This window comes from Macrosteles quadrilineatus, unplaced genomic scaffold (genome assembly GCF_028750875.1).
Source record: "Macrosteles quadrilineatus isolate MER2022 unplaced genomic scaffold, UCM_ALF_1.0 Scaffold_6__1_contigs__length_79288215, whole genome shotgun sequence".
NCBI classification, from domain to species: Eukaryota; Metazoa; Arthropoda; class Insecta; order Hemiptera; family Cicadellidae; genus Macrosteles; species Macrosteles quadrilineatus.
In genome coordinates this window covers 43581125-43598816 of record NW_026542599.1, presented here as the reverse complement: position 1 = coordinate 43598816, position 17692 = coordinate 43581125, and the positions used below count along the sequence as shown (strand labels likewise).

Here is a 17692-nt window from a genome sequence, read left to right as displayed (position 1 = left end):
CCCTTAGCAAGTCTACAGCCTCAAAGTTGGAGTAGCCTTGTAGAGACTTGCCATCCACCAGTGTTACATACCATCAGTGTTACCAACATTATGTGTTGCTCAAACTTGGGACCTCTCAGATACCTCTCCAATGTCAACCTCACACTCTGTCCAGTGGCCCTTAGCAAGTCTACAGCCTCAAAGTTGGAGTAGCCTTGTAGAGACTTGCCATCCACCTGTCACATACCATCAGTGTTACCAACATTATGTGTTGCTCAAACTTGGGACCTCTCAGATACCTCTCCAATGTCAACCTCACACTCTGTCCAGTGGCCCTTAGCAAGTCTACAGCCTCAAAGTTGGAGTAGCCTTGTAGAGACTTGCCATCCACCTGTCACATACCATCAGTGTTACCAACATTATGTGTTGCTCAAACTTGGGACCTCTCAGATACCTCTCCAATGTCAACCTCACACTCTGTCCAGTGGCCCTTAGCAAGTCTACAGCCTCAAAGTTGGAGTAGCCTTGTAGAGACTTGCCATCCACCTGTCACATACCATCAGTGTTACCAACATTATGTGTTGCTCAAACTTGGGACCTCTCAGATACCTCTCCAATGTCAACCTCACACTCTGTCCAGTGGCCCTTAGCAAGTCTACAGCCTCAAAGTTGGAGTAGCCTTGTAGAGACTTGCCATCCACCTGTCACATACCATCAGTGTTACCAACATTATGTGTTGCTCAAACTTGGGACCTCTCAGATACCTCTCCAATGTCAACCTCACACTCTGTCCAGTGGCCCTTAGCAAGTCTACAGCCTCAAAGTTGGAGTAGCCTTGTAGAGACTTGCCATCCACCTGTCACATACCATCAGTGTTACCAACATTATGTGTTGCTCAAACTTGGGACCTCTCAGATACCTCTCCAATGTCAACCTCACACTCTGTCCTGTGGCCCTAAGCAAGTATACAGTCTCAAAGTTAGAGTAGCATTGTAGAGACTTGCCATCCACCAGTGTTACATAGTCAACTATTGTTCAAAAACTTGTTTTTGTGTCCTAATGAGTTTAAATTTGAGTTTAAGTAAAAAGATTTGTTAACTTATTTTGTTAACAAGTTTATCTTAAGCTGGAACGCAAAGATAAACATACCTCTACAATTCGGTCGTTCACTTGAATCTTCTTGCAGAGGTCGGCAGCACTGCCTTCACTGATGCTCTTGACAAAGATACCCGAGAGATCCTCTGAAACAATAAATGAATAAGTAACAGACAACGTTGACAAATAAACAAAGAGGACAGACTAATTTACAAAGGGGGGATCAGTTTACATAAAAAAGTAAATAGCTACTGTACATCAATTGAGCAAAATTTTCTGAGACTAAGTCACAAAACAAATACAAACTTTTTCAGCGTTTCTGCGGCACCTGACTTACTACAATAAGGATTTTGAATGATTTTCCAAAAACTTATCTAGCTATTTTCTACAATAACATAAGTGTAAAATATGAATTTATCTACAGAGTCTGCTACAGAGGCAAATTCAGTGATGTTTACTACTGTCATTGTAAAGTACGGTATAATGAAATAAAGAAATACTATAGTCAAAACCAGTTGAATCGTTCACTTAGCAAATCGCAGTTCACAGATGGAACAAGATTTTTTTACAGAAAAACTCCCAGCTACCGCTGTCTTCACTGACACCAAAACTCTCAATGCAAAACTCTAAACATATCAGCATGAAAATAGTTCTGACAAACTATAACTTTTCTGGTAAAAAAAACATGTTAGCATTTACAATAAATTATTAAAACTGTTTTTGGGACTATCGAAGACCCAAATAAAATTTATGGGATTTTTCTGGAAGATAGAACACTTTTCTTTGGGGTTTGGAATTTTCCTGAGAAATTGGGTTTTATAAGAGGGGAAAGTGGGGTTTTTTCTGGGAGAGTGTGAATGATTGGGGAGCTGCCATCGCCCTGTATAAAAGAATTTTTTACCAACTTTTTTAAAAAAAACTCCACTTCTACCAACCTTTCTCGCACACATATCCGGCGATGGTGATGCCGAGACCATGGGTATCCTTCTGTATCTCAACCGTGAACTTCTCCATCTCTGGCAGCTGTGTTTGAGGTGGCAGCATGTCCAGGGTGAGCAAAGGCAGGGAAGGGGCTGTGATTAGAGGCATAGGGGTGGTTGGGAGCGGCGGCCGCACTACGTCCATCACCTGTAGGGCGTCTTGACTCTGTCACAAGAGAAAATGTTGTAGTGATATGTAGTTGATGTAATGTACCAGCTTTAGAAATGGATAGACTTGTTGACTTTTGGATACTAAAGCAAGCTTCCCCTCTATGTGGACCAGATATATTCCCAATTATTTTATTTAAAAAAAGCTCATAGTTGAATGTGCTACAGTCTAAAATTCTATTCTCCTCCTTAGTGTTTGTTACATAGGTAGTAGATGTGACATAAAATATGCTACAGCTTAAAATAAGTTGTCTTATCAGTTTGTCTTGGTTATAAAGAGGTGGTATGTTCGAGGGCAATCTTTAATTTACATAAGCACTGTTTAAAGTTTGATGGTGGCTTGATTCAACTGTCTCCTTCTTGATTCAAAAACTGGCTACATGGGGATGAAATATCCTGTGAGTCTCTTGTATCTAATATGGCCTACCTGTACTTTTTTAAGGAAGCTAACTGCTATCCTCTTCATTCTACAATTCAAAATCCTGGCCTAGAGCCTTTCCTTGAACAAAACCAATTATATCAATAGTCAAAGATACAACTCATTCCCGTGATATTTCAGGATAAAATCAATCTAGTTGAATGAGCCACTGACAGTGTGCTGCTGAAAATTACTGATTTGTCAAAAAAAAGCCAACTTGTCATAGCCAACTTATCAATCCAAACTGAAAGGACAAATTATTTTTAACTCATCTTACAAACCATGTCAACTATCACAGTAATCAAGGCCATAATCTGCTACTACAGAAACGTCCATGACCATACTTCTCAATCACAAAGTCTGTTGTAGATGGCAGTGATGTAGTTTACCTGTAGATCGACGTAGTTGTCATATGGGATGGTGACCTCGGGATATCCGTTCTGCACCAGATGTCTGTCCAACTCTTCAGGGTCTCCTAGGAGCTTGGTAGGTACTATGGGGGCATGGCTGTCCAGGGCCTACACACAATACAACAACATTAACAACTTAAATACTCTTCAAAGTCATCACATTTGTAAAAAGCTGTAACTCATTCGTATTCGTAAAATAAATCACTTCTTCCTCATGAGTGCGATTGTTGCTATCCAGTAGAAAAGTTACATACACAAAAAGTACACCAAATAACAATACTTTTGACATCAAGAAATGTTAGTATTGTCTCTAAACTGGTCACATCACTACTGCAGTTTAATTACCTTCAGTCATTCAGTTCAACTAAAGTGGTTTTCTTCCAACCTATCTAATGCATTGGTATCTGCATTGATGAAGACAGACACACCAAAGAAAAAAAACTTATTTCATAAGTTAACTAGCCAAGACGAGTCACATCTGAGAAACAAATAACTCGAAAGCTGTTGGGGTATATTGTCTCTTGATACATCTAATTGGATCGGATTTTATTTACAGATCGGAAAATTTTTACTTTATTCATTTCAAGTTTTTGTCCTGTGGACTTTATGTAGTTTGAACACAACTGGGCACAACAATTGACTGAACATATTTTATACTGGAGTCTGATGATAGAACAATAATGTGCTAAAACCTAAAATGCAAGAAAAGAACTAGAGAGCTGGATTATTGAAGCTGACTAAACTACTAATTACTAGATGACTAATACAAACTTTTTTTATTATTAAAGATTTAATTATTTTTTTTTACTCAGCATAGACCCCAATCACCTGGTATTCTGGCGATGTTGGTTCGACAGGACGAGCTACCACAAGTCTCACATGACTGCCAGATTGACGGAGCACTGCTGCCACCTTGAAAACAAAATATACAGTTTAGTTTACTAACATCAAATTACCAGGTATAAAACAAGCATTTATATATATAACATTACCATTTGGCTGATGAAGGAGATATCCTTATCTTTATCGACCAGCCCTAGCAAAAGAATTATTCAAAGACAAGACGCTTGCGTGAGTCTGATGAAAAATAAATTTTGGTGTTCCTCAAGGTTCAAATGTTGGACCATTCTTGTTCCGAGTTTATGTCAACGATTTGTTTTTAAATGTAAACCTATCATGGCCAAATGAGTTAGTAACACTTACTCTGTAATAAAGTTTTGTTACAAACTACTAGTATTATGAATTAAGATGTGGGCACAACTGGGTGTATTTGAATTAAAATATGGGTGAAGGATGAGTGTGGAATGGAGTGAGATGCCTTGTACAGCTTTGTTACTGATTGAAACCGACTTTGACATCTTACTCATTCTAATTCATCTTCAATTCACTTTAGAGTTAAAATTGGCTTTAGATGTGACCCCTTATCACAGTACTAAGAAAGTGATATTGATAGAGGAGAGAGATGTTAGATGGTTAAAGCAAAGGACCTGTTGAAGATGGAAAGTTTGGGGAGGCCTATATCTTAAAATAACCGGAATTAAAGAGAATATGGGCTTTAAAACTGTCATGGTTCATCTACAGTTAGTAGCTTTAGCCACCAAGCTGTAATACTGCACTGTAATTTACCTGCTCACTGCCCATCCCTCGGAGATTGACTTCTCCAATCTGCAGAATATGATCTCCACTCTGCAACCTACCATCCTGCAAACAACGATCATATTTCAATACGCATCATCATTGCAACATCCAATTAATCATTTTACTGACAATTTTGAACCACTCATGTCATTTAACTGTGAATGGCGGTTTGTCGAGCCTTCCTTGAACGGTAAAAAGACACTTCTACCGTTTTACAAAACCCGCTTTTCACGACAAACCCGGTTGGTGGTAGCATCTGTATACAGCATCCATTGCATATATTGCATATATTGTCCAAAATAAATCGATATTTTACACTTGTTCCATATAGTCTGTTTCCTCCTCTGAAATCACTCTTCCTGCCTTTTGTTTTTGTTTTTTGTGTGTAGTTTGTGTTCGTCTTCTGGTGTTTAACTTTCCATTTCAGTTTTTTTATCCTCAATTTTGATTCACCACATTATATATAGACTTGCAACAAAATCATTTGGTTGTAGCATTGTTAAAATCAAAATGGAAGTGTGACAACTGATGCTGCAAGTTTTTTACAATCAAATGAGTGTGTCACAATTATATAGTGTCATAATCCTAACTTGAAATATGTTTCTCTCTGTAGCTGTGCTCTTCACAACAGCTGTTCCAGATACTAAAGCGAGATAAAGCCTTTTGGATTCAGCCTTCAACATGCAACTTCTCTATAAGATAAAGAGTTTCAAATTCATATAAGAACTAGGCTAGTTTTTAAAAGTAATTTTCAAAATTGTGGTGACTACAAAGTCTAAAAGCCCCCGATTGTTAATTTTGCTTCCTAATTAACAAAGCCAATTAGTTTTTTCTATCTTTACTGTTGTTGCTTTTGACATTAGAGATACTCACAACAGGATGCCAAAGTAGTAGTTTACGCAACGATTGCGTTAAGTGAGTCTTTACGACACGAGCAGAAAATTTAAGGCACGAGCCTTGGCGAGTGCCTTAAAAACTTCTACGAGTGTCGTAAAGACTATTAACGCGAGTTGCGTACACTACTTTACCTACGACCGTTTTTTAATTACTATCAATCTGGATTTAATTACTAATAATAACTACTGATAACTTTTTAGAGAGGTTATGTTTTCGTGTATTGTCATTGCCACTGAAAGTGATGCAACGACTTGTTGTATAATCAGCTGATTTCCTGTAATTACGTGTTTGTTAAACTTCGTTAAATATTACATTGCTAGCAGCATTCTTACCATAAATAATATTGTATCAGGTACAATTCGGCAAATATTTCATTTATTTTTGGACTTCTACCAACTTAATTAAGAATACGCGAGTATCAACATGAACAAGTTGGATCAACAATTAAATTGGTCAACTGATCAGCTGATCAGCTGATTAGTTGACGTTCGAAGCATTACAATTTTAATTCTTTTCTCTCAATACTTGAACCTCATTGGTCCGTTACCTGTGTGGATATGAGAAAACTATGCGGATATGAAATGAAACTATGCGGATATGAAAGTAAACAGCTGTAAAGCGAAACTTTTCAATTCTAAGAACTGGACTGAAATTGCTACTTTAAAAAACGGTCGTAGGTAAAATAAATTATCAACATTTTTATACACTTTTCATAGTATGAGTGATTATCAACTGTGGATACATTTTGGTAATTTTTAAAAGGATTTTTATTTCTTTTCAAGCTACTCTTTAAAGTTGGAAATTATGACTAAATATCAGTTTTGTGACTTTTTATTTTGTATGTAGGCCTATTAGTGCCTTAACTAATTTTTTTTTATGTAAGATAAATTAATTTTATTCATTTTCAAAACATCCCTAACCAACCACTTGACTTTCCATTGAAATGTATTTAATTTATTTTTAACTTAACAGATAGCTTCAAACCATTTTTTTTCTATGTGATTCAACTGTAAAAGATATATTCTATTTAATCATCATAAAATAAGAAAATTAACAGCAAAGTACTTCATAGATCTAAGATGTTGAATTCACTCTAGAAACAGTGACAAAAATCCAAGAGAACCCATTTACAAGTTGAGCAAAGAACAAACTCACGACCAACTGACCAACTCTCAGGAGGAACGGTTTTCAACATCAGTCGTTTGTTGTTTATATGAGATGTTTATACTCAGGTCCTCTTGTGTACCAAGCAGTTGTTTGATGTTGTTACATTCTGTATACAGACATTACTTCACCAGCTATTCCTGTATTGTGTTTCTTCCCCAGTGTCGATCAAAGAATTATACAGTTTACAACAAAAAAACTTTTGAACCTACCTTGTTACTCTGACTTTACACTTTTACTCTTTCTCTTAAGTATTATAATTCAAATTCACGGTAATAGCCTCAAAACTGTAATAATGATTGGGGTATGTTTTACAATACCTATCATGCAGTTCCAAATGTAACAATTACGCTACATATTTTCTACGTTACAAGTATAGTAAAAAGGCCATTTAGTACCTCTTAAGTCTTTTGTTTACGCGTAGTGCTTTCTATTGGACTATGATTTCTTATAGAAACACACAAGCATCACAATATGGGTATTTCTTGCTTTACAAAGATAAAATTTATCATAACTGATAAAAAAATCAGGTTGTTGTACCACCTGGTCCCAAAGCTGTTGTATCAGTTTGTTTTCTGATTCATTCTTCACGTTATTTGGGAGTGTGTTAGTGATCAATCGTCCAGGGTAGAAGGTTTTTCAGCCAAATTGTGTACTAAGGTGGATAGGAAGGCTGATGACAGTAGTTTCTAGTATGATAGGAATGGAAATATAGACTTCTGCATCCAGATTAGATGTGTACATAATATCTGCATGACTTTAGAAAGATGTAACAGTTAAAAGCTTTAGCGATTTATAAGCTTCTATGCAACTGTCAGTAGGGGTAAGTTGTATAGTGCCCTTATAGCCTCTTATTGATAACCAGGGTTATTAAGGTTCATCTCAACTATGAAACCTGACACTACTACTTTAGCATTGCTGGGGGAGCAAGCTGGTCTAGTGGCACAGTGTAGGACTTAGTCCCTGAGGTCCTGGGTTCAAATCTCACCAATCACTAATGTATTTCTACGTTCTATCTAACATTCTAGCAACTGACACATACCCTGTCTGCCACACCTCCAGGTAGAATGGTCTTGACCACCACACCAGTACTGCGACCTCCGATGATGCCAAACCCCAGTCCTGACCCATCGTTGACTAGGTCAATAACCTCTACCTGCGCCCACTCTGTGTTCAGCTGAAACATTACGAACAAATTTGAAATATTTTTACCTATAATCTACTAGAAACCAGAGGGCATGTCCAAGCGTAATTTTAACACTTTCATCAATTAATTTTTCAATTCACTTACAGTAGATTCTTATTTCATGATTAACCTCATGATTAACCTACAAATTTTTTGGACTGAGTTGATAAACATTTGAACACAATGAAAAATTATAATCCAACATTAAAACTGGAAAAATTTAAAATGTGTATGTAACTACAATCTAAATTTAAGTTAAAACAGGGACAAAATTTCCAAGGGTCAGAAAAAACTGGAGTGGTGAAAGAATAGTGGAATCTGACTAAGAAAAAACTGGCACACAAATAAAAAAAGTTCTTTTTAAATGAACAATCTTTACTTAGCCTCTTTCTTTTAAGAGCTTTGCCTCTAATGACGGTAACATTTTCCACACAGTGACACAGTAATTTTTACCAGAAATAGGCATATAGTTTAAGTGACTTACTCATATAAACAACAGTTATTCTACAAACAGCTATCATATTAGAAAAACTCAGTTAGGTTGTATGCAAACCAAATAAACACAGTAAGTTAGATGAGTTTCATGAGTTCTAAAGCCAAACAAAAGCTTATAATATAGAGTAATCCCACTTACAAATAACATATGAAACCCTATGTAATTTCTTGTCCCTTGTGTTTTGAGGAACAATATGCTGTATTTATCCACATTTTATTCTAGGTCAATTTTTCATAATGATGTACTTTTTCTTAATGTAGACCTTTTTCATACCTTTGAAAAAAAATATATATATTTTCCAGCAAAAAACCTTTTGGAAATGAGTTACAAGTCTGAAAGGCGATTTTTAAGAGATAAATAAAAATCAGTCAAATATTTATCTCGGCGTTTCACTTTGGCAAAGTCAAAGCCTGACTTTCTTAATTCCTTTTCTTGATTGTAAGAAAAGTTTCTCAAAGCACTGAGGGCTTTTCCAGTTGTCCCCAACCACAAACTCATCAAAATCTGTCTCAATGACTTGACTTCCAACTTCTATCCAATATTTATTATAAAAAAAGTTTAAAAATGTAACCTCGAGCACTGTAACACAATGAACTACACAGTGGAAAAAATAAAATATAGTAGTTTTGCATATTGTTACGATGAGTTTTCTTGTAGAATTTTCACAAAGTCATAGCTTTTACTAGGATGTTATACTAAATAATGCATTGCACTTTGTTGCTCTACAAAAAAAGCTTATTTACTTACAACTTATTCACACTAAATAATATACTTTGTTTGATTGCAAAGGAGACGCCAGAAATTTATTTTTACAGGAGAAAAAATAAGCATAGTGCTACCAATAAATAATCCTTGGGTCTAAAAGTATTAAACAGATGTATCTATGAACTTTTTACACTTAAGAACAAGATTAGTGCGCTATTTGAACTTAAAAACAAAATAACAGCTCTTGACATCAAGAGTGCAATCTATGCTCTTGAGCGTAAGATATGTGAACTTTTTGCAATTTAGGACAAGATGACAATTTTTACACTTGAGAGCGGGACGAGCACAGGTTTTGCACTTGAGCAGCACAAGACGAGTGCATATTACGGGAAGATCATTGCTATTTTTGCACAAATCACCACTTACCATGTCAGAGCCAGCTTTGGAAGAGTCGGATACGGCACTGGCTGGTCGTGGCTCTGGACAGTCGTAGTGTGCGATCACCAGCTCCACCAGTCCTCTGGCCTTCTGCAGTATGTTGATGGCCTGGTAATGGGTGATGTTGGAGTCCAGGGGTTGTCCATCGATGGCCAGTATCTGGTCACCCTCGTGCAATCTCCCATCTCTGCAACATTAGGCCTACATTAGGGACTGAGACTTACAACCAGTTGTGGGGTCAAGTTGGGAAGGTGTGAAAACAACTTTGACACTCTGCTTTTTTTCGGTTTTTATCTATATCTATGGGCGACCAGTGTTTTCCTAACTCGAGAAATAACTCATTGGCATAAAATACACACATTTATATGGTCACCATTTCAGATTAAAGTGTTAATGAGTTTTGAACATTTCAAATTAGATTACGCATAAGTATAGTTTTCTATTTTAGCATCAAAATTGTAGACATGTTTCACGGGTACAGTAAAACTGTTTGTTGACGTCTCTTGAAGTCTCAAAAGGTGTTCTCTTGTAGTATCTTCACGATCAAGAACATCGGCAAACAAGTCAAAATTGTGAACATCTTCCAAGTTTACGCCCCTCACTCATGCAAACATCATCATTTTCTGCGATCACGAACAAATCTTGAGCCGATTAGTCAGCCTGGTTATTTAGGTTGCTGAATCTATCATTAGTAACTTCACCGTATATTTAAACGTGAAGATTCTGAGTCAACTATTTTACACAGTTATTCTGTTGAAGAAAAGTAATTTTGAGAGAAAGGGAATGTGGAAGTCATAATTTTAATTCTATAAGAAGTCTAGCAGCTGATGCTAACTATTTAATTGAAAATCTGTTTTAATTGACTACTTGATCTGTGTGTAGGACAGGTTACAGCTCATACGATAAGATGGGTAAAATATAGCATCTGCTTCCCTATCAAGATGATATCATTTTAAGTTATAAATGAGAGGAATAAAATCCATTTAAATAATCAAACTTTTACCATACTTCACTCCAAGTTCCCTAAGTGGATTAAACTAAGCTGGCACTTATCTGATAAATTGATGTTGCCTTAGTGTTTGTCCAGTTAAAACTGACTATTCTGTTTATTTAATTTATTAAAATTATAACATACTATTGATTTTAGGTAAGTATCATTAATTATTAATGACTACAATCATGGTAAATACCCCCGCCGCAGCAATCCTGCCGACTAAGCGAATTTCCATTTGTCTGAATTGATTTTCAGTTAAATATATTTTAATAACATTATGTTTAACGAGTATCTAGGTTTGCTGCTACAAGGAAATTAATTAAGTGTGTTTTTGAGTAAAATATTGATAGCTTAGTACAAAAAAAAATTAATTTGCCAAGTTTGATCAAAATATATCCATAAACAAGCAAACTACAACATTTGACAATATTCTCCATAAGAATAACATGGGAATTTTAAATTTACAATTTTTTTAATTTTCTCCGTTACTAACAATCGAACAAAAATACTTTTATATACTAAATTATTTGTTTTTTTAAGCTCTTTAAAAAGGCCTAAAGAGCAATCGGGAAATTTTGTGTTTTGTGGGTCAAAAGTGAGAAAAACCAATTTTTACCCCATAAAACCCCCTGTAAAGCCCCGTTCCCATGGTCCGATCGTGCTGGTTTGCGAACTCATTCAAGTTTATCCCGCTTTACACCTTTAAACCAAATTTCATCAAAATCGGACAAAAATTACTCAAGTTATCGCGTTCACGGACGTATATATATATATATATATATATATATATATATATCTAATATATAAAATTCTCGTGTCACAGTGTTTGTCTGCAAACTCCTCCGGAACGACTTCGCCGATCGTTATGAAATTTGGTGTGTAAATTCTGTAGGTATGCGAATCGGACGTAAACTATTTCCCGTTTCGAAATTCTTAAAAGGGCTCCGCCCCAGTGGCTCTGGAGTTTCCCATGTTAACCTTATGAGAAATGGAATTAATGAATCTTAACAGCTGTTTCAATTAAACAAGTTGGTTCTGTTCTATGATGTTCAATAGCATTAAAGTTACAAGGATTACCAACAGGGTGCAGCACTATTATTTCTTTTACATTTATGACAACAGCTAATTTGCAACCAAAAGGTAGCGTAGCGAACGAACTTCAACCTGGAGGCGAGTGAGCGTAGCGAACGAGCTAATCTGAAGGCAAGTGAGCGCAGCGAACGAGCTCCAACCTAAAGGTGAGTGAGCGTAGCGAACGAGCTCCAACCCAAAGGTGAGTGAGCGTAGCGAACGAACTTCAACCTGGAGGCGAGTTAGCGTAGCGAACGAGCTAACCTGAAGGCAAGTGAGCGCAGCGAACGAGCTCCAACCTAAAGGTGAGTGAGCGTAGCGAACGAGCTCCAACCCAAAGGTGAGTGAGCGTAGCGAACGAACTTCAACCAGGACGTGATTGAGCGATGCGAACGAGATCATCTTGAAAATTAAACGTAACGGTACTTTCTTTCCATCGGTCTGTCTTAGGGGAAACCTATAACTTAGGCGATACGAAGTTCGCCGGGTCAGCTATATATATATAAGTCTACTAGCAGAGTACCCGTCCTTCGTACGGGGTTGGCATATAAGTATCAAATGCTTATAGCAGTTATGAGTGAGGACATGGTTTAAGAAATTTCGGTTCTTTTTGAAGTTCGTTCGCTACGCTCACTCACCTTTAGGTTGGAGCTCGTTCGCTGCGCTCACTTTCCTTCAGGTTAGCTCGTTCGCTACGCTCACTTGCCTTCAGGTTAGCTCGTTCGCTACGCTCACTTGCCTTCAGGTTAGCTCGTTCGCTACGCTCACTCGCCTCCAGGTTGAAGTTCGTTCGCTACGCTCACTCACCTTTTGGTTGCAAATTAGCTGTTGTCATAAATGTAAAAGAAATAATGCTAGTGTTGCACCCTGTTGGTAATCCTTGTAACTTTAATGCTATTGAAAATCATAGAACAGAACCAACTTGTTTAATTGAAACAGCTGTTAAGATTCATTAATTCCATTTCTCATAAGGTTAACATGGGAACCTTTGCTCCAGAGCCACTGGGGCGGAGCCCGGAAGGATTTTTGGGATAAAAATATGCCTATATGTTAATCGGGAATATGAGCTATCATCATGCCGAATTTCAGCCCGATCCGACCAGTAGTTTTCGCGTTTACTTTTCCCATACACACAGACACCACCTCTTTTTTATAATAGTATAGATATATATATATATACATATATAAAAATTTGAACGAATGGTGTTTTTGGCCTCTGGGGACATCAAAATGAAAAAGTAAATCGGTCCCGGGTCTAGGTCTTACCGTGCCACCTACGGTAATAGCTACTTCCCTATAAGGAAATTCGCTAAAACTGTTATCAAGCTACCTCAAACTCAAACTCTTTATTTGTCACAAACCTTTCTTTTTGTTCCACAGCAGGTAAAATAAGATATAATAAAAAAACTTAGAAATTGTAACTTAATTAATACCGGTAATCAATAGAATTTCCATGTCAGTTATAAACAATGTCAAAGTATAAGAGAGAAAGCCATTTGTACGATAGTACAATCATTCCAGTATTGAAAATTTGTTGTTATTAACTTAACTATGACAATTAATATCTTAAATTTTAATAGGCATTTCTTTGTAAGGCTTTTATCCAAAGAAAGGTGAATTTTTTAACTTCATCGAAGTATGGTAAATTGTAAATTAAAGAAGTTCTACTGTAGTGGGCTATAACAGTAAATACAACAATATTACCATCACTATATATAATAAACTCAATTGTATCGTCACCTTGTTATTTTTTTATATTTTTTTTCATTTTGTACTATTTTAGTAAGGAATATTTTTAAAGTAGCAGGCAAAGTCACTAAAGAATAAAAATTTGCCATCAAGTAAGACATCAGACGTAACTATACGTCAATTAATAGCTGAGTTTTTAGTTGTTTGTTTTATGGTTTTTGGGTTTACAATATGCATAAAAAGAGTTATAACTGAGATATTTAAGGCCCTTATTTGGTGTGAAAGGGTTGTATGTGAACGCATAATTAATAAGTCCCCCAGTGTGAAGGCCGCTTTAGCCTTTAGTAAAATAATACTGATATAGCCTTTATTTACTTTTTCTCAGCTGCTCTAATTCAAAACATAGTCCAGCTGTTGACTGAGCCAGATTCTAAAACATCTGTTGCTGATTCCAGTCGTCAAAAGCTAAAATCTGAAAATCCTGTTTCAAAGTTTTCATAACTCTTTTAACTTGAATAGTTTTCACATGCAATCAACTATGAAAGTTGATAAAAGTAAATAGTTAAACAACTGATATGAATATTCAATGAATAGTCAAAATACAATATCGTAATTGACATCGTCATAAGAAGAAAATATAGGATAATTACTGATAAGTTGTATTTAGAATAATGGAATTTGACATAAATTAAATTTACTTATAAAAAAAAAAATGAGACAATGGGCTTCCAGCAATTAAACATCACAATTTTATATAGAATGTGAAAACTTTACAACTGGAAATTGCTAGGGTGAAAAAGGTATACATTAATAAGATAATTTTCCCATGGTTAGATCACAGATAAAGAAGGCTTGACCTATCATAAAATAAAATAAACCTTAAAAATTGAAAGACTTAACAAACCTAATCTGGAAAGATGAATGGTAAAAAAAACCTTAAAAAAATCACAGATGGATAAATCATAACTCAGGATGGCAAAGTTTTGAATTTAATTTTTACAATAATTTTATACTCAAATATTAAAACATACTAGTATATTTTACTTTTTTAAACGAAAGATAGTTGTATACAAAAAAACTGTTTCATAGAGCTTATTTTAAGTTAAATAACATGTACGTTATCACATATTCGCACTATCAAAGAAATACCTAATTAACATAAATAATTAATGATTAAACCGGAACCCAAGTTAACCGAAACAGTTCCATAAAATCATACAGGGCTAAAATATAAGTAATATGTAATGTAAAATGCTTCAGTAACCTCAGTTATTTAGTTTAGATTATTATCCAACCCATTTAAACATTTCATTAGCTGAAATAAAACTGTATTATATAGACATTGTATTAAATTCATTTTTCCTACACACCCTGGTGATAAATCGGCTATTTTTAGCATATGACGGGTTAACCGAAAAATTGGTTATCCGAAACGGCTCCCCCCCCCCCCCTTTATTTCGGTTAACCGGGGTCTACTAGATATTTAAACTCTATTTTAAAAATTAGAATTGAATTCCAATTACTTATTACGATTTATAATGCAAAAGTTTTCATGAGAAAAATCCCAGAAGATGCAGAATTTAGATACTCGAGTGATTGATACAGTAATATGATTACAGAATCTGAACCAATCTACCTCAGACCAATCTACTTAACTGGCAATCTTACAAGAACTGAATTTCTGCTACCAATATACCATCTGCAACATGGACAAGTTTTGTTTAACTGCTACAGTTTTCTTATACTGTTCAAAAATAGCGTCACTGTTACAGTATTTTTACATTAAAATTATATAGCTTTTAGTACGGTTCATTCTTTACATATTTCCAATGATGTTGTCTGCACATGTTGTATGCATAATACTTTAATTGCATCCTTTAATTGTTCAATTAAATGTAATTATTAAATCATTCAGTTTCCATCCTGTGTATGCACTAACGTTAACATAGTTAATTCTTTTCACAACCAAACTTTGGAAAATTATTCTGAAGATTAAGACCCCAATATGTGATTTATTTTATTTAACCATAGGAAATTCATAATTTAAAATCACATTAATTTATGTTGAAAAGGAACTTAAATAATGATAAATGAGATCATCTACCCCTAACTACTTTGGCCTGTTGACATATTGTAGTGTGATGACTACTTAAATGCTTTCCAAATAAATACCAATAACTTCAATAAACATGTAATCATCAGTAAAATATCTTAAGAATATTAGTTTAAAAGTCAAACAATTTATTATATAAATATACAATTTAAATAGTCAATTACAAAACTAGTTCAAAAACAACGCAAACCCTACTGTAGAGTGATGTTAGTTATCAAAAGCACTTCATACACGCTGCAAAATAATACAGAGTAATTAATGTTAATGATTACACTTGTGGAACAATAACAGAGGCGGAATGGTAATTTTCACGATCACGTACACAGTACAGAGTGATGAAGCGTATTTGCACAACAGCATGAACATTGAACACTGTCCTTTAAATTTACAACGCTACCGGTACTGCAAACAGTTATTCGGTTTTACAATTTAAAACCTTGGTTAACTAGTGAACACTACTTGGTTGCAGAATTGTCGTAAAAAAAATACATTGGTGATTGGCGGGATTTGAACCCCGGACCTCGGGCACGGAAGCCCACTAATGCAGTTAAGTTCTCATCCTTTCTTTTGTCTTTTCTGTAGATGGAGGTACAGCTCGAGATGAATTTAGCATTGGATAACGATATTATATCAAAGCCATAACCTATTGGTGGTTAGCGAGATGCTTACTCGAACCTTTTAGGACAAAAGTCAACACTCTCTAACCACACACTAACACATGTTACTGTACTTAACAATGAAATACCTTTTAGTAACAAAATCAAAACGAAAAGAAACAAATATTCCTTTATAAGGTTATTTAACCTATACTGTACTTCACTATACCAAACAAGATATTTATTATTTACAAGATTCTTAAAATATGTAAATATACTGATTGTTACGTAAATTTCTCTTCACTATAAGCTATGATTGTCAAAATCTCTTGCAACGTAAATTAAAAACCATATTTCAGTATTGTAATCTAAAATTATGTACAACAAATGGTTTCTCAAGACTACTTGTACAACATGTCAACATTGTACAGCAAATGGAATACTCTACTGTGGAGCAATATGATGCAGGATTACAACGGCCAAGAGCTCTTCGATGACAAAGCGTTGGCTTTTTCATCATACTTCAACTTATTGTTCAACTTCAGAATCATGTTTACGGTGATCAAATTACAGTGAATACGCAATTCAGCAGATTTTTGTCACACAGTTGTAAAGCAATAGTTTTTACTGTACGGATGAATTAGCAGATTACCTTAAAGTATTTGTAAGATCCACAAAATAGCAATAGCTCTTGATGTTACACAGTCACATTTATTGTTCCACAGTTAATTATAAGATATGAACTTTATGCCAAAATTATATTTTGTATTAAAAATTATCCAGCTACTTGAGTCTTTTTACTCAATTTATTTGACTGCTACGTTAGTTTGATCCATCGAAGCCATAATTTAATAATAGTTTGATTTATTGTTTAAGTAACTTGTTCATTTGTTTAAGTGAACGTAAGTAGCCCTTATTTAAAGATACGATCAATTTTTCTTGTGTAACTTGGAAGACATAACCATTGACTTATGTTCACTGAAGCATACATCCCATCTATGTAGACAACCTGTAGCCAATACTTTCATTTTTGCAATTTTTATTAGAAAATAACATAGTTGGATGAGTGAATCACAGGGTAGGCTACAGTGAATGATTCTATTTCTCCTCTACTTATTGTTACAGTGATGGTTGATATGATAAAAGATGCTTTTACAATAGGCCTAAGTCGTACTTTCAAAAAATGGCTACAACCCTTTAACATGGAATTTAATTGAGTTTTATCCAGAAAATGTAGAGCTAGCCATAGTCAAAGATGTAACCTAAAATGTCCCTTCATTCTTGACTATAATTGTTTGAACTACAGATTGTTTCTGAGATAAAATCTCACACTAAGTATCTTGATAATACCAGACCACATTTTGCCAAGGAATATTAAAAAACAAGAATCGGTGTTTTGTTTTAAAAACCAACATCTTGGAGAAGATGTTTAAATAAACTCCTGAGAAATTCACAAAATCTTGAGTGTTTGGTGACGTAAGACAACAAACTCCATTGTTCAATCAGGACCTAATGTCTGTTGTATTAAGGGCTACCTTTTGTAGTCTAAGTGCTGCTTGTAATCCTTAACGATTTCACCTGAAAAGCTTATAAATTATTTAAAAAACCTTTCAGCAGCTCTCAAAGACTGTGGGTTTTACACATCAAAACTATGA

At 35.1% G+C, this 17692-nt stretch overlaps 1 protein-coding gene across 1 annotated transcript in view; it reads right to left on the bottom strand.

Annotated features, from left to right (window-relative positions):
• Nucleotides 1-242: 242 nt before the first annotated feature.
• Nucleotides 243-17692, bottom strand: part of LOC128996279 (patj homolog) — a 105236-nt gene continuing 87786 nt past the window's right edge. Inside the window, exons 7-14 of the mRNA XM_054421491.1 lie at nucleotides 9563-9761; nucleotides 7792-7926; nucleotides 4677-4751; nucleotides 3879-3962; nucleotides 3030-3158; nucleotides 2010-2220; nucleotides 1129-1220; nucleotides 243-835 (exon numbers count right to left, since the gene is read on the bottom strand). Coding sequence (XP_054277466.1) covers nucleotides 635-835; nucleotides 1129-1220; nucleotides 2010-2220; nucleotides 3030-3158; nucleotides 3879-3962; nucleotides 4677-4751; nucleotides 7792-7926; nucleotides 9563-9761 — 1126 coding nt within the window. The 3' untranslated portion in view covers nucleotides 243-634. The remainder of the gene's footprint in view (nucleotides 836-1128; nucleotides 1221-2009; nucleotides 2221-3029; nucleotides 3159-3878; nucleotides 3963-4676; nucleotides 4752-7791; nucleotides 7927-9562; nucleotides 9762-17692) is intronic.